The 26,784-nt window shown below is 38.7% G+C and overlaps 1 protein-coding gene across 2 annotated transcripts in view; it reads right to left on the minus strand.

Annotated features, from left to right (window-relative positions):
* Positions 1 to 26,784, minus strand: part of KCNH7 (potassium voltage-gated channel subfamily H member 7) — a 355,010-nt gene that overhangs the window by 47,708 nt on the left and 280,518 nt on the right. For both annotated transcript variants that reach the window (XM_018556690.1, XM_018556691.1), the window contains one exon: positions 25,883 to 26,082. In XM_018556690.1, the coding sequence (XP_018412192.1) occupies positions 25,883 to 26,082 (200 nt within the window). The remainder of the gene's footprint in view (positions 1 to 25,882; positions 26,083 to 26,784) is intronic.

The raw sequence follows: 26,784 nt of genomic DNA on the forward strand, positions 1-26,784 counted from the left end.
GCCTGGAGTCGGGGGGGGGGGGGGTTGGGTGTTGCTGCCAGTTTTGTTTTTTTTTAGTTTTAATATACAGTGGGTAAGGCTTACAATTCCTGTCAGGTTTTTACTGATGTCAGGGTCTCCATAAGTGAGATTTAGTCTCGCTTCTTGTCCCACTGATAATGGTCTTACTTAACAGAAAGTGAAGGCATATCTTCAACAGGCACACAGACAGCAATAAACATCTGACAAGTGTTCTAGACTCCCCCTACTCTACTGAAGAAAAGCATTTTTTTCCTGTCTTTGATGTTTTGGACATCTTGCTTCACTTCACAGGGACTGCCCAACGCTGAGAAAGAAGAGGAAGGATCCATAGCAACACTAGGTCAGCCTTAAGGATGCTGGGAAAAAGGTATAATGATTAGGGTTTTTTGGGGGGATCCGAGGGGGGATAAAGGGGCAGGCACAACACCTAAACTTTAAAATGACAATGGCTACTAAAAAATAATAATAATTTCTATACAAATATTAGATTTAATAAGTAAAGTGGCACATCAGAATGTAATGTGTGGGGTAGTTCACAGCAACCAACCAGAAACCATCAATCAGACCCAACTATAGCAAACTAAGATCTAAGTGATTGTTATGTGTTTCTGCAGCTTGTACATCATTGTTGCTCCTAAATATTCTGGATTTTTAGAAGTAATTTTATTACCAGCAGTAAGAGAGAGTGATAATTGCGAGCCTAGCTCCAGCATTTCTTTCAGACTGATAATCTTTAAACTCATTAAATAATTCTTGCAAGGTATACAAAATGTGGCTGGCCTTGACACAATAAAACAATGAGCTCTATTTGGTGCAAGACAATCACCATCACAATTCATTAACACCCTTTCAAGTGAGAACAAATATCACCACTGTACAGCAACCATGGTAACTTCTACTTACAGAGTGCCGCTAATGCTGCTATAATCTCTTAATTTTTTCACATAAAGCTCATTAACAGAGAATTGAGCTTTCTGCCACTTCATTAATATGCAAATGGAAAAAAAATTCTGTATTGATAACGATTCCTAAAATTTATGTAAAACAAGACAAGGTTCATTTTCATATTATGCTTAGCCAAAAAAAAAAAAAACCCTCATTACATTGAGTGCTACATTTTATTATTAATTTGTTAAAGGGAAAGAATAGTGGTAATATATATATTTTTTTTATATACTGTATATATATATTGTGAGCAGGTGATTGGTAGCTGGTACATAAGCCCCCTGGGAATAAGCAGTCTCATGGGCACAGATACCAAATCCAGGGGAGTAGTGGCAAACAGTGCAGTGTTTATTGGGGATATTTACAAGAGCATTCACAGGTGCTGTACAGTGGTGCACAAGAAATCAACAAAATAAAACCAAGCCGTATCCCGGCACTAACTTCATAAATAAAAGATATAGCTCCTAACTAACAGACTGAGCAGGCCTACCGCTTGTCAGCCTCCACAGAAACTGTTTGTATGTTTTCACCAACCTTACAGCTCTCTCAGATAGGACTTGTCCGATCCCTAGGCAGAGAGCTCTGAGTACAGGTTCCGGGTGAGACTAAATTGCCAGTGGAGAGAGGAGTAACCCCAGCACTGGAGCCCGGATCAACAATTCCTAAATGTATAGGAGAGGAACCTGGGAGACCTCTAAACTCCGAACAGGACTTTCCCCGGCTCCCTCTGGGATGCTCTGCTACAGTAATCCTCTGCTCTTTTGGTGTAAAAAGCTCCATATGGTGTAAAAAGCTGCTTACAGAGGTTAATATACTTACCATGCAAGTGACTGTAGCAGAGCAATGACTCCTCTATTATATCTCTTAGAGAACAACTAACTTATTTACAACAATGTATAGTGATATCATTTTTATTTTAAATATTTAATTATTATTACCTCGATGTATTTATGCCCCACTGAGATAGCACAGCACAGAACTTTTTTGTTGCATCTCCTGATTGTGGCAGGATCCACTGGCCTGTAGGCACAGGTGAAGGGGGAACATCTAATGGGAAAAGGCTGGCTGCCCTTCTATGAGTTATCCTTGGTTTTATACTTGTAATACTGAAACAGGCAAAGCTGCTCTTTGTGTGTGGCACATCACTGCACATTTCTGTACAACAGATATGTGACCCAAAGCTATCCCCCTTTGATCCCCTACATTTGCCATAGCTGCCATTACATCTATTAAATTCTGGTTTCTGACTCCACTGCAGTGGAGGCATAGCCGCCAGGGAAAAAAAACAAAGGGCATATTCGGGCCACCTTCAAACAAATTGGCTTTCGAATGCCACTTGTTCACGACACAGGCAAAGCTGTCCATTGCGTGCTGCAGTTTTTTAATGTTTATTTATTTATTTTATTGCAAGGCCATCTCTCCCCAGTTGAAACAAACATGAGCAGGCACGGCAATGAAACCTAAGAGCAGCCTTTAAAAAAAATTAAGTCCTAGGCCTAAACATCAGCTTGTCCCTATGCAATAGGTTTAAAAATTGGTTCCTTGCAAGATAAGGCTACCTTCTAGATGGCAGTAGAGATACAAATGTCTCCTTTGATAGTAGAGATAAAAATGACCTTTGATAGTGAGAGAGACAAACACTAATCCCAACCCACCCATTTTCTGTTTTTTTTTTGTCATAAGGTGCTATAAATAAAATGCTTACAAGTGATGACATACATGAACTATTGGGTGGCTAGGTTTTACCACTGGCTGGAAGGGGCCCATCGTGTGCTTGATGTACCAGCCCTGCTGCACATGTCATGTCAGAGAAGGCCTTCACCACAGTGGGGTGAATTTGTAACAGCAATTTAATAACAACTAACATTAATAACATTGTTTGTAGAGTGTTTTTACTTTTACTTTTTTACTTTTTTTTTAGGGGGGAGGGGTTTTCAAAATGCAGTGAGTTTCTGTGGCAATAAAGGCAGCTCTTGACCAAACTGTCAGCAACTGTGACTGCTTGATACAGTCGAATTAACACAAAAGTAAAATGTACATGATAACAACAAAACAATACATTTACTGCATGCTTCAAACTATTTGACTTTGATTTGAAGGGAATATGTTACAAAACACTGACCGGTTGGGGTCATATGTAAGTAAAATGATAACATGGAGTTATTGGGATCCTTTGAAATGATGATTTATAATATGGGGTTTCTAGTACATTAGCCAATACTGAGCTCATCAATCACTGCAATTACAAAGCATATTTACAGGGACGATTCACCTACACTTTCACTGGAAGGTTTTGCCATCATCTCCACATCTGTTCTTTAATGAGCAATGGTGGCTACTGTACCGTTAACCCTATATATTTACCACTTGGCAAAATCACTTTGCACATCCACCATTTTCAAATCATGGATCTCCATTTAAAATGATGTTAAAAGGGCTATTAAATGAGAACTGTTTGAAAAATGTAGTCTTATAACCCAACAACAGTCACCTTTTCTCTACACAAGGGGGAACACCCCCTGTATATAGGCAGTAAAGTCGTAGAAGAAGGCAGATTCTATGGGAGAAGACATCAATTTAATTGTGAGACGTCACTGTCTTGGTCATCCCTGGTTGTCAATGCACAATGAGAGCATTCTCTGTTCAAATTATTCAAGCAACATTAAAGTGATGCTAAACTCTGGAGTTAAATTTAAAAATGCATACAAGTACCCAAACTATTAACAAAAATGTATCTTATTTGTGTATCACCGAGCTGTAGATTCTCAAATCATCTCTGAATTCATACTGACACTGTCCTTTCTTCTGGAGGGTGGCTACTTTTTTTCCCCATGGTCCCTGTGTGTGTTGTAAAGTAGCCACCTCTCCAAGCTCGCTCCCGTGATGGACTACAATCTCAATACAATTTATTAAACTAAACATGAGATTGTAGTCCATCACGGGAGCAAGCTTGGAGTGGTGGCTACTTTAAAACACACACAGGGACCATGGGGAACAAAGTAGCCACCCTCCAGAAGGAAGGACAGTGTCAGCACCAATTCAGAGATGATTTGAGGATCTACAGCTGAGTCGTACACAAATAAACACAATTGTTTATTAATAGTTAAGGTTGCGGAAAGCATTTTCTCCTGAGTTTAGTGTTGCTTTAGAGAAGAACTCCATTATCCTTGTACAGTACATAAGCATATTTAGGTCCCTGTCTGTAAGCTAAAGTAAACTGCTAAAATTTGTAAATAAAATGACTTACTTTTCTTGTTATCCATGTTTGCAGCGGCCAGTGATGTCATCATGCTCCTCAGTAAAGATTGCACTTTCCCGCTGCTGGGAGCAGAATCAGCTAGATGATTGCAGGGGCACTTACAATACACTTGCTAATGATTTACGTTGCCTGCCAATCACAGACGAGAAAGGCATGACAGACCAGCAGGATCTTGGCCTGTCAGTCACACTGTTATGTCATAAGAGGCGTGACAGACCAGGAAGCTCCTGGCCTGTCAATTAGATGACGGATAGACAGCAGGCTGTTTAGACCGTTCCTACTACACCAAGCGGGAATGTGATTACGTAATTGGTCGCTAGATAAAGAACCACAGCGTGGAAGTTACTAAACTGGTGGCCAGGGAGAGAAATTACACAGTGGCCACCGTTCTAACAAAGTGGATAGAGGCTTGAAACGAGATAAGTTAGCCATGGATTTCTGGAAGACAACATCTATATGTAGGTTTGCAAATACATGTTTTTATTGTTACACAAGCAAGTTTTTTTTTTTTTTTTAAATCTGCCCTAAATTCATCTTTAACGATAATTGACCTAGATATGGCGCAGAGTGATATAAATTTACAGCAAGTGATCTGCTAAGTATATTTTCCATAATCCTGAACAGTACATTGAGCCCAGCATTTAATCATTTCCTTTTCCAGTGGCATAAGGTAGACATTTCTGTATCTTCTAGCAGTCTAAATGAAAATGAGTGTTTTCACCTTACCATGCTCAGCATACTAGACACATGCCCTCTAACTACTGAAAAAAAAGACTGTTGCCTTCATAATGTGTTATAAATCCTGTGCTGTCAAGCAATTCAGGACAACAAATGTGTGTTTCAGGAACTTCCCTTGTTGTGTAATGAAGCATCTGGTGAGGTTAATGAAAAATGTGTACAAGACAAGCCACTCTCTTGAAGAGTCATGTAAACCAGTGAACCCTATTTGTCTGTAGGATACATAATTCTTCACTGAGAAAGACAACCAAAAATGATACCAGCGAACAAAGTAACTGTTTTTTGAGAGACACAATCTTCCCATGATAAATAGGCTGGGAAATATCTCCCTGTCCTTTCAAACTCGACTGCCAGTGTAAAACATAAACCTGAGCTGCATTACATACACTACATGGTCAAAGGTTTGCGAATACATAACCATCACACCCATATGCTTGTTGGGCATTCCATTCCAAGACCAGATACATTAATATGGAGTTGCCCCCTCTTCCCCACTTGGAAGGCCTTTGGCAAGATTACAAGATTTTTGAGTGTGTCTCTAGGAATTCGTGTCTATTCAGCCAAAACATAATTTGTGAGATCAGGTAATGGTGTTGGATGAAAAGACCTGGCTCACATTCTGTGGTAAAATGTATCCCAAAGGTGTTTAGAGAGGTTGAGGTCAGGGCTCTTTCACACCAAACTCATCAATCCATGTCTTTATGGACCTACCTTTGTAGTCTTTATATGGTGTAGGGTTACCCCTTAACTGGAAACACCTCAACTCAATAATTTGGAGTGGTGTCTAAATACTCTTGGTCATATAGGTAGGTGTGATCAGGCTCGGATTCCCCACAAGACCACCGAGGCTCAGGAAGCAGGAAGCAGAGGGGCGGCAGCGGGGCGGTAAGTTGGGCTTTCCACATTAAGTCCTGCTTTGGGAAGGCAGGACTAAATGTAGTCTGGGGAAGCCGCTTGTTCGTTCACAAGTGATCTCCGCGATCACTTGTAAAATGTGTGCAGCCTGCCTCCCCGCACCTACCTCTCTCCTCTGGGCTCTGTCCTCCCCCCGGCCGCCGAAACTCTCCTCACTGGCCGCCGATGCAGGGAGCCGAGCGGCAGGGGTAAAAATAACCCTGCCTCCCCCGATGTACACAGTGAGAGGGGAGATGGTTAGTTGTCCACATAATCTTTGCTATAGATTGTACAAATGCCTCCGTATACAGACTATTGGGTAATGGTAACAAATTTAAGAAATACAAATGCTCAAAATAGACTCTAGTTAGTGGCATAACAATGGCCATAGTAGTACAGGCAGCTGCAATGGGGTCTAGAAGTCGGAAGGGGCCCTATTAGGGAGGCTGTTTAGGCAAACAAACATAATTTAGAAAATCTATGTGCATGTGAACATAACACAGATTTAGTCCTGTATTATTCAGGACTGGGGCAGTTGCTATTGACACAGACCCTGTATCCCTATAAAGTCAACAGTCTAGAAGAGATTATGTCAGATGCAAAGGAGGAGTCTTCAGGTTTACAGCTGCTAGCCCCAAACCTGCATTTCTCTAAACAGTAAGATGTACATGTTTAACTTTAGCAGCTAAAAACTGATACAATAGCTAAGGTTCGTTGTCCTGTATAAAAGCCACAGCTTAAAGAAGTTCGTATGGTATTGTAGAGTAATTTTGTGTAGGAGCATAAACAATTATATGATATTCTAAAATATATTGTATTGGGTGTTATTATAATTGCTTTGTGAAATTGAGGACAAAGTAGTTATCTGAAAAGAAAATGGTTAAAAGTTCATTCCTTGCACTACTGCCCCCTTCGTTATAAACCGAATATTTATACTGTCAGTTCTGGTCCCTAGTGGTGTTAAAGATTATGCTGAGAGATCCCCTGACACCTGTACTTGATTTAGGAACACTTTATGACAGTATAGTTACAGCTGACACTGCCAGATGCTGCAAAGAGAGGTCTCCAGGGAGAACCATATACATTTTGCTATGGGGCCCAGGCCCGGATTTCCCACAAGGCCACCGAGGCCAGGCCTCGGGGCGGCAGAGCGCAGAGGGCGGCAGCGGTGAAGGCCCCATGATCTGTAGTTACACCATGCAAGTAACATAAAGAAATCCCCCTCCCCTGTAGGTAAAATCTGTCATTACAGTCTACTTAAAGAGAATGTCTTTATAATGAGCGGCTAGAAGCTAAAGAAGCCAGGACCTAACATGCAAATCAAAACTCAAAGCCGTAGAATATGTTGTGTCTGTCACCACCAATGCCAGCTTACAGAAAGCAATACCGAGGAAGTTTCTATTATATTAGGGAAGATAAATAAATCTCTCCTGGTTCAGACCTGTACTTCCCTAACATACTGTTTTTGATCAATAGGCCACTGTCTGTGATGACGGGTTTTTTCGGCCATTATGAACACTGGGGTACCATAGGGTTGTGTCTGCTTTTGTACTATCTTTATACTCATGATTGTATTGCCATCTATGTTTCTAATCCTGTAATTATATGTGCAGATAATACCACTGTGAGAGGGTTGATATCTGAGGATAATGAGACCCGCTATAGAGAGTTGATACACTGACTGGTGTAACAATAACAACCTGCAGCCGAATATTAGAAAAACAAAAGAAATGATTGTGGATTTTAGAAGAACTAAGAAAGTGGGAAGAAGGTGGAACGGGTAGATAGTGTCAAGTCAATTTTCGTGAAGCCTGCTTAGTAGAGGATTCAACTTGGAGTATAAATGTTTAAGCTCTGGTTGTGAAGGGCCAGAGGTGTTTTGTTTTTTAAGGGTGATATGAACTTGATGGTGAACTTTTATTGTAGTTCTATTTAAAGTACTGTATATTAACATATCGTTGTACGGTCTAGCTTTCCAGGTGTGTGGTGGAACATAGGAGGATTTTATGATGTGTAGTGAGGACAGTGGAATGGATTGTGGCCTCTCAGCTCACTGATTTGAAGGATGCTTATCTGAATCATCTTTTTAGACGTGCGTAAGATCAGGCATGATTGTACACCCCCAGGGAGTTCTCTGTTTGTTCCTCTTCCTTCTGGAAGAGTACATACAATTTGAGCATGCACAAATAGGTTGGGGAACTGTTTTTTCCCATGTGTGTTGGATAGCCTAATGAATTATGAGGGCCCCATTTAAACATTTATTTTTTTAGTTCTATTAGTCTGTACTAGGGGGCATTTATTTATTATGATGTTTCTTTTAGTTAATTGTTAAGGTTTGAGGGTGGTGTGGATTTTTAAATACTGTTATAATGCTGACTAAACAAAAAAACAAAAACCATCCAGCTATAAATGAAACTCCACTGTTGGGTGCAATAACTCATTACATTAAAAAAGCCCGGTCATGAATACTTTCTGCTGGACAGCTTTTACAAGGGGGTGGGATTTAGGTTTTAGGCAGCAATGTAAAATAATGGGAAATTTCAACCATCTCTTGTCTCATCATACCTTTGTTATCATAGGCAGAATTAGTCCAGTAAAAAGATTATTTAATAAAGCAGTCTTATTATATGGTACTGATGATTATCCTTTCTCAAATCAGCGATAAAGGGTGAAAATTGCAAATAGACGCTTGTGTGGAAGACATAAGTAGGCTGCAATTGCTGACCTCCAGAAAATGCTATTTGGCTGCAAGGTGTAACAAACCTTTGGCTTCAATACTTTTACAGTCACAGACCTGGAACAAGTATGCGGCCAGTGAAATCAGTAAATATTATTTGCATACTTGTTCAAGATCAACAATTGGGAAGAAATGAAGCGCTTCCATCAGCATGACAGCGAGGCAAAAAGCCTACGCAGAATAAGAAGTCAGCTGTGTTGACCTTTGGTTTTTCTCTCTGCACAAGTTTTCTATAAAGAGCACATGTACTGTAGTAATACATTGGATCAGGATATGCATAGTGCAATAATATGTAGCAATAAATAATTTATCAGATTACTGCAATCGGATTCTTCCTAGCTGATCTATTAATATGATCGGTTTACAATGATACGAAGGAAGGGCATAGCTACTGTAGAAGGGTGGGATTTAAAGTAGTATTAAAGGCTGGGCATTTTATTTACCTTAATGCATTCTCTGCATTAAGGTAAAAAATGCCTGGTACCTTTCTAACTCCCCGGTCCCACCCCATACTTACCTGTCACGGCCGCTTGTCACTGCCGCCAGTCCCCGCAGCGATCCTCCATCCTGAACTTCCTGATTCCAGGGGAAGAGATTGAGTGCAAAGGAGGGCTCCTTCTGCCATCAATCAATCAACCTGTGGGGCGGAGAGGAGGGGAATGGCCTGCCGCAGGATTGTGTGTGTCTATGGATGCACACAGCTACTGTGGACACGGCTGTGAACAAGCACACACAGGTACCTCCACAGCAACTGCTTAGCTGCTGGCGGCACCTGTTCTTGGGGCAGGGGGAGAGAGGATGTGGGGACCCACTAGAAAATGAGGAATTGAGAGATTAAAAAAACCCAAAACAAAGATCCACAATATAGAAGGCCTCCCGGTGATAAAAATAAAAAACCTAAAGCTTTAATATCACTTTAATGAGTACACGTGTAACCCTCACCCTTGTACAACTCCCTAACATCTGAACTCTGTCACTAGCAGTAGCACAGCAGTTTTTGTGAATCCCCCGTAACATTTAAAAAAAAATTGTTAATCTTGCCTGGAGATCTGTTATTTTTCCACTTCCAGTAACAGGGTGACAAAACTGTTCATTGTGCAGTGAAACCACATAGCATCGTTGCCACCCTGTGAACATGGTAGTCTTAGATGGACATAAAGATTTAAATGGACCTTAAAAAAAAGAGGTTTAAGCCTTATGAATAAAAGTTGACCACTGCTATCTTCTCCTGCAGTATTGTATGGTTTGATCCAACCTGTAAGGGAGTCTTTTTCTGGATAGCTTGGCTGTTAAGACAAGGCAAAATAACACATCTCCTGGCAGGCTTAACAGTTGATAAAACTTTTTTTTCTCAGAGAGACTCTACTATATCCCTTATCATTAAAAATGGCAAGGCCACATTTTCCTTCCTGTCTAATTTATAGGATATGAATTCAACAAGCATAAAGGTACAGCACATCTGCCTGTTGGCACTGCTTTTGCATGCCTGATATTAATGACACAGGCTCCTTGCCGCCCCCCACACCTGGGCCTAGCACAAATATAGTGAAAACTTCTAGAGTGATTAAAATAAACTGTAGATATTGTAGCAAAAACATGTAATTAAATACAATGCAAATAATTCAGTGTTATTTACATGATGTTAGAGATGTAATCATGTTAATGAGCTTTGACTTATTTACTGGCTGGTATCAGTATTACATGATGAAATTACATCTTACTAATATAATACATTCATGCAGGCTGAATTTCAAGTTAGTCGTAAACAACATGAAGAAAATATCAAGACATGCAGACACACCAGAAAAACAATACTAATGAAGATCAGTGGAAATCTTTCAATATTGGACCACTAAATCTAAAATTCGCGTTGCTATGAAGGCTAATAAAATTATATTAAACTTAGTAAATATGTTTATATATTAGGGATGATCCAAGTGCTAGTTTTCACTGCCTGAACTGCATTAGGTTGGTAGGTTTATCCTCTAATGCTTTCAGCCTGCTTTAAATTTTGGCACATGATCCAAACTACAGACAGAGATTTAAGTGGTTTTCTATTATGTCTTTCGAAGCATGCTTCAGATTTCAAAGTGGGCCAGTAACAGCAATGGCTAGAATCAGGGCACCGGGTCTATAACTAATTAGTCAACTATAACTAATTTCAGGCCCCTGCTAGGTCTTAACAGCTGTCTTGTCCTCCAATCCCTCCAAAATTAGAAACACTGAACAAGCAGAGATCTCCCAATATGGCGCTCCTACAAAAATGGAACTGCAGTGACAAACTAAACTTGGCCTTAAATCCAAACAACTGTTATCAGATGTTAAAGTGAATTGGCCACATACTGTATTCCTACGAGGAAACCAGTCGGAGCATGGCCAAGACATGCTGTTTCAATTCTGGGACTGAACCCTGCCCATTCTTTGTGTATGCCAACACTGATGTTTCAACAGTATGTTTGCTGCTGCATAGTTGACAACTATTTCTTTCTATTCACATGAGGCAACTTCTAAAAACCTGTTCCACCATTGATCAGCTTCTATAATCTGCCAATGACAACCATCCACCAGTATTTTTCTTCCATTTTTTTCCTGTTGTATTGATTTCAACTTTCTTTTTTTATTGAAACATAAAAGTATGGCATGCCTTTGCTAAACAGTATATGCCTTACACACCTATGGATGGCTGACCTATCCCCCTTATATAATGGTACCAGTCCATATGCCCTTTAAAATCAGTTGGGTTCTTCAAGAGGGAGCCTCACAAATGGGTTCACCTCAAAATACCATCCAGATGCAATGGATTGCTTTTGTCATTTTACTTAAACTATCTAAAGGTACCTATTTTACCTAAAGCCAAAACAGTCTGAGTGGAGAAGAATTAAAACCCTTTTTTGTGTTGTGTGTCTCATTGTCATTGGGTAGGTTTCTCTTTTTTACTGGTTCTGGAAACACAACAGGAAGTAAGGGAAAAACAGGTGTCCCCACTGGAAAACATCCCCTCTATTTCTGTTTTAGTGACAACCATTACATTTTTAATTTCCCTTCACCTTCTTATCCAGTGACAGTGGTCACTAGGACAAAAAGAAAGGCTGAATCTCCTTAGCAAGGGCTCCGATAGCAAAAATATCCTGATAGATGCTCTAATCCTTCCCCACATTATCCAAACCTAAAAAAAGGTTGGATTTTTATACTGTTTATTGAATTCAATATTTAAATAAAATATTTAAGAGGTTTACTATAAAAACTGGGATGCAAGAGTCTCTCTGAATCCCATGCTCAATTTACCACAGTAAATCTCAATGTGTTTCAGTTATACTAGAGCTAGAAACCCTAGTAAAGCTAAACTTTGCTTCCCAAATATTAATTGTGGATGAATTTCAGGAAGTTTTTGCACTATTTAACAAAAATCCCCTTAGTGCTGCTGCTACATACAATTTATGCAAGCACAAAACTAGTTACAATAAATATACATAAACACTGTAGCACATTACATAAATGCCCATGCCGCCAACAAATGTGATGCATTATTTAAAAATATATAACATACTCATAATAGAATACAAACAAAAATTTGTGAACAGAATGTGACTAAAGTATATTTCAAATGCTTGTGTCCTTTATTAACTTCAGGTCCCATGCTTGCATTACCCTCTACCCTAATGTGAAAACTCACTCACCATTTAATTTGCCCTTCTGTTATGGAAAGGTAAATACACTTGTGTATATTGACTTTTGACTCTCCCCACTCCAGGTAAAAAACTTTCTCTCTTAATACATGGTCTGTATACCATCAGAGTTCTGTGCTCCTGCAGATAGATATACTGCTCCTTATATATATCATTCTGCCTTATAATAATTTGTCTCTTGGCGTTTTTTTATTAGATATGACTGTTTTCAGTTAACTTTAGGTCCCCTTCTTCTGATTGCACTCCTGGTGTGTTTGTTCTTTTTCTTTGCTCTCTCCTGGTATCATCTGAATCCTTCTTCTGTTCTTCTCTGGGTCTTTCTTGTGCTTGTTCCTCTTCTTTGCTCTTTACTGGTCCCTCCTGTATCCTTCACAATCTTCTTTTGGTCTTCATGGGGTCTTTCTTTTGGGTCCCTGATGGTCCAAAGTGGTGGGATGAGGAAATTCTGGGCCGCAACTGGAGCCTTCTAGGACAACGTGTCGCCTCTCTTCTTCTAGTACCTTGCTCAGTAGCAGTGAAATGTTTAGAATACAGAATACAAGTCTGTATAGCAAACACGAAAGCTAAAAAAGTTTTGCTTTTGTGGGGTCCAGAAAAAGACACTTCCAGGCTCTACACAGCTCAGTAGCGGCCCAGGATTTTCTCATCCCATCACTTTGGACCATCAGAAACCCAAAAGAAAGACCAATTGCACACCAAAAGAAGATTGTTAAGGACCCAGGAGGGACCACAAACGAGCAAAGAAGGAACAAGCACACTAGTAGAGTAATCAGAAGAACGGGACCTAAAGTTAACTGAAGGTGAGAGTTTTAAATAAGGAGCAGTGTATCTAGCTGTAGGAGAGCAGATCTTTCATTCTATCACATACAAACCATATATTAATGGAGGAGTGTGTTTTCATAATAGAAGGGCAAATGAAATGGCTAATGAGTTTGTAATTTTGGGTCCAGGGTGTTATAAGCACATGAACTGGAGCTAATGAAGGAACAAGGGTATGTAAAATACTTAATTCAAATACTGTTTACATATTGCTGTTTTATTCTAAGTTTGTTAATTTTTTGTGTAGTAAGGTATCACATTTGTTGGTGGCATGGGTGATTTTATTTATGTATAACACAACAGTGTTTATGTATAATATTTAGGGATGGATTATTACAATGAAGCGATAACCCCGACATGAGATAAAAAAGACAGAACACATTTGCTGAATTGCCTATTTTTTAAATGAACTGTTGGATGGGGAGTGGTGTTTCTGCTTTTATGAACTTCATAGAAAATAACCCTTTTATCAGTATGGTGGGTAGGAGACAGTCACATATCTCCCCCATGGGTTAGCAGAATACAAAGCACCCAGCAATCCCAAACCATTCTGAGATCAATGCACAGCAGCCCTGGCTTATATTTATGGACCCCCCTCTTAAAGCATATGCTGGATGATGAAGGGCATATAGGCTAGTACTAGCATAGCAGAAGGCCTACAAGACTGTGGCTCCGCTTGCTATGGTATTCCTGGTGCTCGTGGCTTCTAATTAAAAATGGCTAACCTAAAGTGTATTCCCACTTTTGCAGTCACATTTGAGAAACTCCTACTATATGTTTGTTATGTGTTCCCATTCACACAAAACACCTAAAAATAGTTTGAAAATATTTTTGTAACTTTCTAGGTGTTCCTTTGGAGCAGGTTTATACATATATTGGTCAACTTCTATTGTTCAGAATACCTTGCAATGTGCAATTAGGGGACAGATGTAGGCCCATTTTTAGTTAAAGTCTATTAATAGCTTAGTGGTTAGCACTGAGGTCCCCGGATCGTATGTTGGTCAGGACACTCTCTGCAAGGAATTTGCATGTACTCCCTGTGCTTGCGTGGGTCTCCTCTAGGTACTCTTGTTTCCTCTCACACTCCAAAGACTTGCTGGAAGGTTAATTGACTGCTGTCAAAACTGGCAGGAGCAATAGGGACCTTAGATTGTAAGATGCTTGAGGGCAGTGAATGAATAGTATGTAAAGGGCAGCGTAAATTGTCGGCGCCATCCAAGCCCTAAGATTTTTAACTCTTTTTTTTTTAGGGCAGACAGTGTGTACATCTAGTATGCAACTGATAATGAAGATCTACCAGCACAGAAGAGACAGGGTAATTGTTATAAACATAACTCCCCAGATCCCTCATTAACAGTACATAGAATGGGAAAGCTAAGTAGGATTTTTAAGAAAGTAAAAAGCATGCAAAAAGTAAACCAAAAAATTAGGTTTTGCTATGTGAAATGCAACATGTAGGTGTTATTCCAAGTGTGCTGCAGAAGTGGAAATGCACTTTAAAAGGTAACTAAACAGACAAATATACTGTATATATGTGTTCACCTGTCAAAATATCTGTAAAATATTGCATATATTTTTATGGTCTGCCCATGGCAGTTGTGCCATATGGCTGCAAAGCATAACAAATATACCTCCTACAACCTAAACATATCACTGAATGGTGACCCCGCCCCGAGCTCTCTGCCTTCTTTCAGCAAATCTAAGAAGACCTTGCTAATATTTTTGGAACTGCCCATAAATGTAGATATTTATGGCTGCAAAGGAATACTCAATGCTGAAAACTCCATAATGGCCTAATTTTTGTATTCAGTCGGTGCCATACAAACAGCTATTAAATCACCGATGTTGGCACACCATAGAACAAAAATAAAGTAGAGCACCAGGAGCCTTTTGATTGATTTGAAGAGAACAAAAACACATTATGTATGCATTTGTTAATATATATACCCTAACAAGGCAACATAGATTTTATGTTTAGTGGTCTCTTTGAAAAATCTGATAAAAAGATATTTTGAGACTGTATAATCAGAGGGTTACATCAATACAACATAGCATCACAAATAATGCCAAAGTTGATTAGCCTGAAATAATTAATAGCATGGCTTCTGGCACTTAGGCAGCGTAATAAATGTGTATTCAGCAGACTACATTAATTCCAGCCCACACATGATGACACCAACAGTCTTGCTGAAGAGAATATTTTTGTGAGGAAACAACTTTAAATATTGAAAGGATAAATATATCATGTTTGAAGGGTCAGCAAAGTAAAAAAAAAAAAGGATGATGTTACATGAACTGCAAACATTACAAATTGTTGTTTTTTTTTGCAAAAGAACTCTTAATATCATTGACAAATACATTCATGTAAACTTTTCATGAATTTATCAGAATTTAAATGACTATGAATTAGAGGAGGAGGAGATATAACTACTAATGCACAGTTAACTTTCTTTTTATAATCTCAGCAGTACCAAATTATATTCATAAGCTTTAAAGGACAACTGTATCTTCGGAGCAATTTGTCCTTTCAGGCATGCCCTCACTCCCCTGAGAGCAGTTCACGTGGTCCACTACTTACCTCTGTTATCATTCCAGTGATCTTCACTGTGCGGTCTTGCCCAGTGCTGCACAGCCTTTCTTCAGAAAGCATCCTTGCCATGTTCTCTTCATTGCATTCATGTGCATCACGGCCCTATTTATTTCTATGGGGAGCTGTACTTGTGGCAATCTCCAGTGGTTCTGGGGACTCCAAATTTCCCCTTAGGAATTAACAAGCTTGCATGTGCAGGATGAAGGGTACGTGGCAGGGATGCCTTTGGAAGACGGGCTGTGAAGATGATTGGAACAATTACAAAGGAATGTATTGTACCAGGTGGACTGCACTCAGATTGAGGAAATTGTATGAATTTCTTGGCCATGGACATTATGTTGTAAGATAATGGAATGTGGTAAAGGTTATCTTGTACCCATTGTTATCTATTTATGTCACTGGGTGGAATGCTTCGTTTGACAAATGGTTCTAAATAAATGTGCTGACAAACTGTCTTAACAATTGTTATATCTAAAATAAAATGTACAGTTGTACTGTTGTATATGGATATAAATACTTTATGGATATAATATTTGATATTCCACCATAAAACAGGTGATCTTGGCTAAATTCCACAATAGTTCCAAGTCACTGACATATAAAATATGGAAGCCATTGTGATAGAATGACAGTCAGTGAGCTAACATTTTCAGTAGACGGGGTAGGCAGCAGCTGCTCCCATTTTTCCTTAGTACATGCTTCCTTTGGGATTAAAAGAGCAGCTATCGTATGACAATACAGTTGACTGCACAGAATATAAACATGAAGTGTGAAATACTGTATTTGAAGTGTGTGGTTACTTTTACATATATATTCAAGAATAATATTTATAGCTCCTTTGCAAAACTGACTGTTATAGATTTACTGGCCCTTTAGGGGGTAAGAAAGGTCATAAATCTCTTTTAAATTCAAGGGCTCTCCAGCTTTTTCAGAACTACATTATCCAACATGCTTTTCTAAAACTGTCCATGGATTGCAACATTCAGCAAAGTGCTGTATCTGCAGAAAAACTGTCGTAAACAGTCTGAGCCATGAATAGCCATTCAGATGGCTCCATTTATTCTACCCTACTGTAAAGGTGATCAGAATAGTTGTTTTGGACAAAACATAGCATTCAACTTAATATATCCTTCAAATCAGGATTCAGCATGTCTGCACTGTTATTCAGTCTCAAAACATCTTACTTTCACCTTGCAAAACCTCCAACTGTCCCGGTTTTGTTTAAAAAGTATAGATGTCTTCACGGAGAGCTAAGGGCATAGCAGAGATAGGACTGTAGTTTGTCCAAAATGTAGATGTGAAAATGTGAAGCGTTTAACACAATGGGCACACCAAATCTCAGGACAATAGGAGACATGCAACACTCAGATTCATGCAAACTAATGACTTAAAGAGGTTGTCCAGGAGACTAAGGGAGGCTGTTAAAAAATCTAAAGCCCACAAATCAGTATCTTCTATAACAGAGGCAAGAGCTGTTTGAACTCTGAGCCATAAACTAAAAGAAGCCCTCTGATATATATTGAAAAGATGCTGCCATAGATTCTTCTAGAAATGAACATGTATCTATGAAGACCTATCTATATAACTAATCCATTTCCGCAAGAATGATTTCAGATAAGGGAATACATGTCACACAACCCTAACATCCATATGGAAGTTCCACCCCGGTTTTGAGTGAAATGAGGTAGGGTTTGGTCCTGCACCAGGTCTTTATTACTGTCCATGACAACAATACTGGTTTCACTAGCCAATGAGTGGATTCTTCACCGTAGTACATGGGGAATACATTCTGCGTGGGGGGGCAGGAAGTTCAGATCACAGCAGAGCCCTGATGGTAGCACTAATATTGTGGGTGATATCAGGTCTCGCTTCTGAGATTACACACAACAGTACAGTCCTATTGAGGAATCAAAAGCCAGTCCCACTCAATTCAAAACTAGGAAAAAACATTTTGGGTAGAGTTTCACTGTAAAATCAATTTTCAGCATGGGGGCAGGTTAAAACATTTGTGAACATATGTCTAATGCTGTCTGTGTACCTACTGAGGAGATAACTCTTAATTTCCCATCCTAAGACCAGGAAGTGATGGGACATATTTTCAACGAGGACACAGATGGCAACAAAACACCTTCTTTTAGCAAATCAGAGTGTAGGTTGGAACCTCTGTGAGATTTGTATTACTGTCTAAACCTTCCTGCTATGATGACCCTATTTTCTTTTATTTGAGTATTGAAAAGTTCTAAAGATCTAAGTAAAAAAAGAAGAAAAACATTTTGGCTGAAGTTGGACTTCAATCTACGGCTTGTACGTTCCTGAACATTCTCCTGCATGTGACTATGTTTAACTTTTTTTTTCACTGGAAACCTCTTTAACCCATCATGAAAGAAGAAAAATGCATTTCCCAAAGGAAAAACACAGCTTAATCCCAAATAAAAACAAGGCAAATATTTATTTAAAATACCTCCTGTTCTTACCAGCGGGTGTTGTTAATCCATGGATTTAAAGTTAGAGCAGGTACAAAAAGAGATAAAACTATTATAAGTATGTTAGAAGACAGCAACACAAACAATAAGTCTAACAACTACTTTCAATTATACACTGCAAGTGAAGATACGTAGCAAATACGTAAAGATCACTTGTGTACGTAAAGATCACTTGTGTACTTCTAACTACATACACAATTCTTTACCAACATGTGCTGTACAACAGTCTTCCTCAACTTCAGTCCTCAAATAACCCCAGCATGCCATGTTTTATGGACTTCCACGTGATTCAGCCAGTGTCACTGGATCAGCCAGATGTTACAGATGTTCCCATTGAAGAAGTGGTTCATTAAAGTACATCTAAAGCCAAAGCTTTTGTTTGCTTGGGATAGATTAGAGAAAGGTTAAAATTCCTGTTTTTCTGCTGTCTTTGTCTCATTAGACAGATTCCTTTTCAATTCCTGTTCCACAGACACAACCAGAAGTAAGAGGAAATCTCTTCAAAATTAGGTTGAATCTCCTCTTAGACCATTGTAATGGGAACAGTTTCCCCCATTAGAATATTTTCTCTCACCTCCCATTTCAGTGCCAACTGTAAACTTTTGTTTTTCCCATCACTCTCTGTCTTGGTGACATTAGTAAAGATAAACAGAGAGGGTGAATCCACCTAGTGGGGACACAGACAGCAATTACATCCTGACAGGGGTTTTTAACACCTCTACGCTTAATCTAAAACTTAGTTTCAGCATTAGATGCACTTTATATATGGGATGTGTACTGGGGACAAAAAACAAGGGATGGCTTCTAAAATGGTGACTGAATGAAGCCAAAAGTGACAGCTCTTTTGGTTCACAGGTAATCTATCTGTCTAAGAGGAGAACAATGTCCAGCAGACGTGCTGATGTTAAGGCTCATGGTCTGGTGAAGTCTAGATGGTTATGCACAGGGACAATATTGAGCTTGCAATGCTGCTCACTTATTTTGGTTTATATTTCTGCTTCTTTTTTTTAGAAAGTTCTTTTTTTGTTAGGTCTATGTATTGTCTAACATTGAGCCTCTGTTGTGCTGGCTCTTTGACTAACCCATAGAATTTTGGAAATCCTTATTTTGTATATGTTTATATGTAAAACAAAGAAAACAAAGACTATAGATAGGGAATAAAAACAGATATACAATTCCAGTTTATAACAAAACTAAAAAAAAACAGACCCAAGCCAATATATTTTCCCTTTAAAAATGTTACAGATTGTCCCTCAGCTTAAATCAGTCAGAAGTGTTCACTGATTTACATCTATGCACACATGGCAACAATTAAGAAAATGTGCTGTATTCATGATATTTACCTGCAACTAGAGTGAGCGTTGTGGTTTAAGGACTTGAAAGAGCCACTACCTATTGGCTCTGGTGGCCCTTCTGGAAAAAAATAGTCTTAACTAAAAGCTGGATCTCATGTGTATAGTGTGGCAATCTAAGCCAGAAATGCAGAGACCAGTCTGCACATAGATTCAAGAAACAGCCTTATTAAATACGATAGCTGCCACCTGGTAGGTAGATGGTACATGCAGCACCTACATGCAACACCTACTTTCATAGCCATCACTGGATGATTACAGATGTTAGTTATACATTACAATGTTTGCTTGACTATCTGTAATGTATCTCTAATCTTTGCACTGATAGAAATCCATAAAATGTGATTTGCTGGGATTTTTTGAGGACTTTAGTTTTGAATCACTAATCTATAATCTTGGAGTAAAGGAGGAAAGGAAAAGTGGAGGTGGTATCCAACAGTGGAATAAGGAGTCACAAAGTTTGACACCAGATCCTACCACTGGAGGCCCATATGACCTCCTTAACCATGTCCAAATGTCCTCTCCCTGCTCTAGGAAGTCAGCAGGAATGTGGGAAGGCAGCTGGTTGAACTACTCTGATATGTCCATGTTTTTCCAGGTGTTGATTTTTTTATGATTCTGAACCTTGTGTTTGTGGTTATTTAGCAGGATTTCTGGTGCTGAAATCAAGGTACCTACCTATCTAAGCTATTTGTTAACACTTAATCTGCCTGGTTATCCCCAGAACCCAGGACACTTTATTTTAACAGATTGTGTGCTTCAAAGGCTGGCTTACCGCATCCCTTCCTTTGAGCCTTCCTATCGGCTACTTAATACCAAAAACTGTATTGTTGCCAATAGAAAGGCATGGGAGGTGGGAGGCAGGTCAGCCTATGCATCAGAAGTTGTCTTTGATATTTGCCTAACAGAGAAAACTTTTTTTTTGTGTGCCTGGACACACCGAAGATAAAACAAGAATTTTAGCAGGCCCCTGTGGGTGAGCCACCTTGGAATCTAAACCTTTATTCTTCACCTAGGACTTAAAGTGACCATTTAAAAAGAGAACTAATAAAGAGGTCTGTCTGTAAAAAAAAAATTACATATCAGTCTTTCTGCCTGTGCTACTGATCTTTACTGTCAGCACATCTTCAACATCCAAAACACTTCCAGGTATTTCAGAAGTGTCAGGTGCCTTGTTCCCTGCGGTGTACCGTGGTTTCTTTGGCTTCTTCATCATTACTATGTCCTGCAATGATGTAGGGGCCAATGGATGAAACCACAAAGGGTGACCAGTCATCCGACACACCTGGAACTGTTAGAGGCAGAAGATTGTTTACAAGACAATATAAGCAATGAGACAGAAGATTATAAACTCATTTATTTGCAGGCAGGCTTCAGTTTTAGTTTTTCAAAGTAATGGCAGGGTCTCTTTAACCATCGATATCCTTGACTTAGAGGAAAACTGTTTTGAAAATGCCATTGCTGACCACTCAATCTAAAATACAATTTTTCCAGAGCAAATATACAGATAAGGGTTCAGACTTCACTCTGACTATCCCAATCTGCATGTTTAATCTGAGTCAGTTCCTTAAAAAGGGAAAGTCAGAGGCAGTTTCCATATTTTTCTCAGTACAAGTTTCATTTTACCATAACCCATTAAGGCCAACTGAATTTTTGCAAACCCACATTTACCTTGTCAAATACTGCAAGTATCAGTGTTGAAAGTTCTCTCTTATTTTGAGAATCATTGATTCGTCCCTTAGGACAAGCAGAGTGATGTACAGATTCCCTCTGATGATGGGAAGTATACTATACACTGACAGGTTTTAACTGGCTGAAACTAGAGGGAACACACAGTGCACTGCCTGCTTACTGGAGGGGTAGACATACATGTTGACTCATGCCCTGCAGAATACAGGACGCATCTGAGAGATTCAACCACTTGCCCTCCAGCTTAAGGTGAATTTTTACAGACTCTGAGAAATGGTAAAGGTGCAGTTAGTAAAGGAGGCCATGGCGCAACCCATGCGTTAGGGCCAGGAGGAAGATACCAATAGTTACCAATCATATAGCGACAGTCAATTTTCTACTGTAGGTGAGACAGTGAAAGCAAGAATGTAAAAATGACATTTTGTGACATCATGCTCCTGGGTTAGTAAATCAATCATGGTGGTAAATGCCTAAAACAAAGATTGCAAAACTTTGCTAGCACTCACAGCAGATACAATGGCAATGGTATCTGTGCTGAACATTAAATGCAATGCTATCAAGAGTTCTGCTAAAAGCGTATGTGCATATTATAGGTTTACATTTTTGGAGGGGGAGGACCTGAGGGTGGCCATGCAAGACCTAGTGCAAAAGATTCAAGTCTCACTTTTAACAATGAGGCCAAGTAACTTCTGAGAACTAAACAATCTGCTTAACAGAGAGCTGATCATGCCATTTTTTTATAGAGAACAGGAAATGATCCCACTTAATATAATAGCTGTTGGTCAATCTTTCGCTGCTCATCGTTCTTGGTGAGAGATCTGCTAATCTGTGGCAACTCTAAACCTGTATCATTTAAAGTGAACTTCTCAGCATTTAAATATTGAAACAGCTGCTGTTAACTGTTTTTAATGGTGCATGTTGTCATCCTCACTTAACTACCTCGTGTGCTGGAACTGAGCTGACTGGAACAAGCAGACAGAAAAAAAAGCCTTTGCTTTAAAAGTTTCACTATCTGCATCCTTGTTCCAAGTCATTGACTGATTATATAGCAAAGACAAGATAAGGATGACAACATCAGAGTCTGCACCTTTAAAGAGACCCTGTCAACACAGTACACATTGTAGGCTAAACACATACAGTGAAATCATTTAGCATTTACTGGAACCCCTCTATTTTGTATGAATTGGTTCTGTTGTTTTTCAGTAATCCTATTTTCAATTCTGAGTCACTTCTGACACATCGGGTAATGTTGGACGCTCTCTCCCGCACCCCAGTCTGCAGCTTGAGCACCTCCTCCAGCCTGACATCACCAGGGCTCCAGCAGCTGAATGGAAGCCTTCTGTGAAATTGTGTATAGGAGCGTGATGAAGCTTTCATCTACCTTGCTCAGCACCAGTGACAGAAGCAGCCCAGAATTAATAACAGTTCAGGGCTACAGTCAGTGCTAGATATCTTTTTTTCACTGCATGTGCTCAGCCTACATTGTGTACTGCGGTGACAGGGTCTCTTTTAAAAATAGGTTAGAATCTGCAGCTCCTATATCTCTATTTCATCGGTTTTCTTTAAGATTATCAATAACTTAACATACATATTTCTAAAAATACACACAACATTGCAATTAAATGTTAACTTTGTAACTATTCAGATTTTTTTACAGAACACTGCATATGACATTTAAATCACTATTTGCATTTGTGCCTCGTTCAAGTTACAACATACATTTCACACATGACTAGTTTTCTGTTTCATGCACATTAAACATTTATATTGGTCTAAGTAGCTGTAAATATTCTTAAAAGCTACCATGGTGGCACATATGTGTATCAGGATTGGTTTTTAACAAGAATTTTACTATCGATTCAATGATGTGAAAGCTTTAATGCGTTACTACCAGAGCTTGAGAATCTAAGCCTTGAGATGAAAGACTTCACACTGGCTAGAATGAAGGTTATTGACCTTTGGATGAGTAGCTGGAAGTGAAGATGTCTTATCCTGATTGCATTATCACTACAGCAGGTTGTGTGACTTCTCAAGGATTTCTGTAAGGTTTACTCAAGGACAGACCCATGATTATATTCTGATTATTGCTGGTTATGGAAAAAAAAACTTACTTTTTTTTTTAAAAGCTGCCAAGCATTCTTAGTGTTTCTTTACAAACAATTTAATCTGAAATATTCTCCTTCAGAGTACTATTTTTCACAAGGACAGACACAAGGACAGACACAAGGACAGACACAAGGACTGACACATGATTATATTCTGATTATTGTTGGTTATGGAAAAAGAAACTTATTTTTTTTTAAAAAGCTACCAAGCATTCTTAGTGTTTCTATATAAACAATTTAATCTGAAATATTCTCCTTCAGAGTACTATTTTTTACAAAGATATCACAAAGGAAGTTATCCAGATTTCAGGATAATTCCTGTGCCCAGCTCTATAGATTGTGGTTTTCTTTATTGGTCCCATGCAACACCCAGTTAGAACAAGACCAATGCAAGTATTTGTTATAGGGTGCATGAAAAGTATTACCCCACTACACAGCCGACCTTTAGTGATCACCCACGACTGACTGTGATTCTAGTCTTGTCATAGTGAAGCTAGAGTACATAAATGGGTGAACGGCTTACACATTTATATATATCTATATAGTTATATACAGTATATATTAATTATACAAACACACACATATACAACTGAATCTTACAATTTAGCACACCCAAGTAACACATTTGTATCCAGATTCTTAAAGAAAACCTTTCACACACCTTATTAAAGTGTATCTCTCGGCAAACATTTTTTTTGTTTTTGTTGTAGATTAAATGAAAGGGTTAGACTGCTTGTCAACTTCTTACTGCTGTCTGTTTCCCTTTTTGGAGAAATTCACATATTATTTACACTGGTGACCATTTTTACTGAGAAAAAAAAGTACGGGCAAATCCAAAGTTTTACAGTCTTCCCCAGAGCAGTAAATCATTCAATCTGTACACTTGTTTTGGTGACAACTGTCTAAAGATGGGAATTTCCCTCACTTTGGGAGACTTTCTCTAACTTCTTGCTGCACCTTTGGGACAGGAGGTGAAGGGAAATTTCCCTAATGGTACACAGACAGAAAAAATTAATTGTCATGGGTTTGAACCCTTCCCCACTCTGTCCCAAATTAAAAAAACAAAATTGGGGCAAACACACTTTGATTTAAATAGCGCTTGAAAAACTGCATAAGCAAGGGTCATTTTACTGAAACTGCCTATTAAAGTAATTTGAAGATCCAAATATATAGGTGTATAAGATTTTCACTCACCTAGCCCACAACTTCCAAGCTTACCTATTCCTAATTCTCACATATATTAAAGGACCAGTACAGAGGCTGGGAAGGACACAGGGGGTGGTTTTTTTTTATAGGTAAAGGCAGATTTTCATATGATACCAGCAACCTATATCTTTGATCTAATTATAATTCTGACACACACACTTTTCAATGAAGTTCAACTCTGCTTATGTTTTTTTTATAATCATACAATCAGTTTGAATTGCCCACATTTGTGACAGATTCACTTTAAATGGGAAGGGAAGTCACTATGATAAGGAAAGAGAAGTCACTACTATCCTAATCGACTTTCAAAGTTTTGACATTAAAATAATGCATACCCCAGAATTGTGAGGGTACCTGTGGTAAAAAAAAAGAAGGCACAAAACAAGCAAATATTATGACTGCTTTACAATATTTGAATAGAGTATTTCAAAGTTATCATATATATTTTGTACTGACAGTTCCTACAGGGCCTACTGAATAATGCTAGGGATGTTCAGATACCAATTACCGTACTTGGTACAAGTAAAGTACATATACTTCTTCAGCTCCAAGACTAGAACTTTTTGTTTAGTGTCATGTGACAGTTTTTAAAAAACAATGCAGACTAATGATTTCAGGACAGTGGTGGAGCACCAGGGCCCTGTCCCAGCTGCAACTGCTGTGACCCTAGTAGTTCTCGTGAAAATGGCAAGTTCGGCACTGGTATCGGAACATCCCTAAATAATGCAATTTACAAAAGTGTATCAAACCATAACTGTTAAGTAGCATTTCATTATTATATCTGATATATTAGTGGTTGCTAGACATGTGCGATTCGTTTCGTTCCGAATCGAAATTCGGACGAATTTTCGGAAATTCGGACATTCGGATGTATCCGAATTCCGAATTACAGACATAACGAATGCAAACGAATCCGAATTTCCATTTCCGAAATTCGGTAGCGGTAGTCCGAACGTTCGTTTCGTTTCGTATTCGTTTCGTTCGTTGGAGCAAAGTGACATTAGAGAAGGAGAAAAATATTTTTTCCCCCTCAAATGTCACGAACGAACGAAACGAATAAGAAACGAATAAGAACACAAAACGAAACGAACGTTCGACCTACCGCTACCGAATTTCGTCCGAATCCGAATTCCGAATCCGAATTGACTTTCACACCCGAATACTGAAAAACGAAATAACACTGATCCGAATTTGAAACGAAACGAAACAAATTTTTTGGCAGCGCACATGTCTAGTGGTTGCACTGCTTTTAGCCAGAATCTGTACAAATGTTTGTAACTACACACATGAAAAATGCAATCCCCCAATCTCATATAAAGTTTCTAGCATTATATATTTTTGTCAGAGTAGCACCATACCATATTCATGTCAATGCCATTGGTGTAGGTCCAAGCATGCTGGAAATACTCTTCAAGCCTCTGGCGTAAGGGGTTGGGAATCTGATGAAACCTTATAAACTCTTTCACTCGTAGCATTTGCATATGGTAACGTGCAGTTCCTGAATATAATCTTTGGATTATTGCAGATACATTTCCAAAAATACTTGCATACATTAATGCTGGATTGAAAGGAAACAGAAAAAATGACACAGTGAGAAATTACATCAACACACAAAAAAATGCAAATGTATGATAAAAATAACACTCACCAACCTGTAAAACAGTTTTTGTAAGGAATAATTGAAAAGTTTTGTTAGATTTTTTCTTAAAATATTCATGGAAACCACATATTTATTTATAAACTGTATATATTTTTCATTATATAAATGCTATATATTTAGATTCTGTAACTTAGATATTTTACATTTTATACTTAGAATTTATCAGAACTGTTAATGATGGCATAATTGAAAAGGTTTCAGCCCTGGGTATGTGCAAGCTGGCCTCAAGGCACACCACAGCCCAATCTGCTAAGCATGCAGCTGATTTTAAAATTGTTTGCAATAATTCAAGCTTCTGGGCATCCAGCAGTGAGAGAAGAATATGCAAAATAAATAATATTAAGTGTAATTTAGTATTTAAAAAAAAAAGATGAAAAAGAAAAATACTATCACTATAACTATATATGTTACATGTAGCTTCCCATACAATGTGTATCAGCAAATAGGCAAAAAAGTAAATAGGTCGTACAGCCAGAATATAAAGCAATTAACTCCACCTACCAGCAGTATAGATTGTGTAGCCAAGATAAATTTGATGCCACTCACCAGCAGTATAGCATTGATGGCCAAATTGAGTTGCATTGCCCAGACAGCTAGGTG

Source organism: Nanorana parkeri, unplaced genomic scaffold, assembly GCF_000935625.1.
Source record: "Nanorana parkeri isolate BGI_ZX_2015 unplaced genomic scaffold, ASM93562v1 scaffold247, whole genome shotgun sequence".
Classification (NCBI taxonomy): Eukaryota; Metazoa; Chordata; class Amphibia; order Anura; family Dicroglossidae; genus Nanorana; species Nanorana parkeri.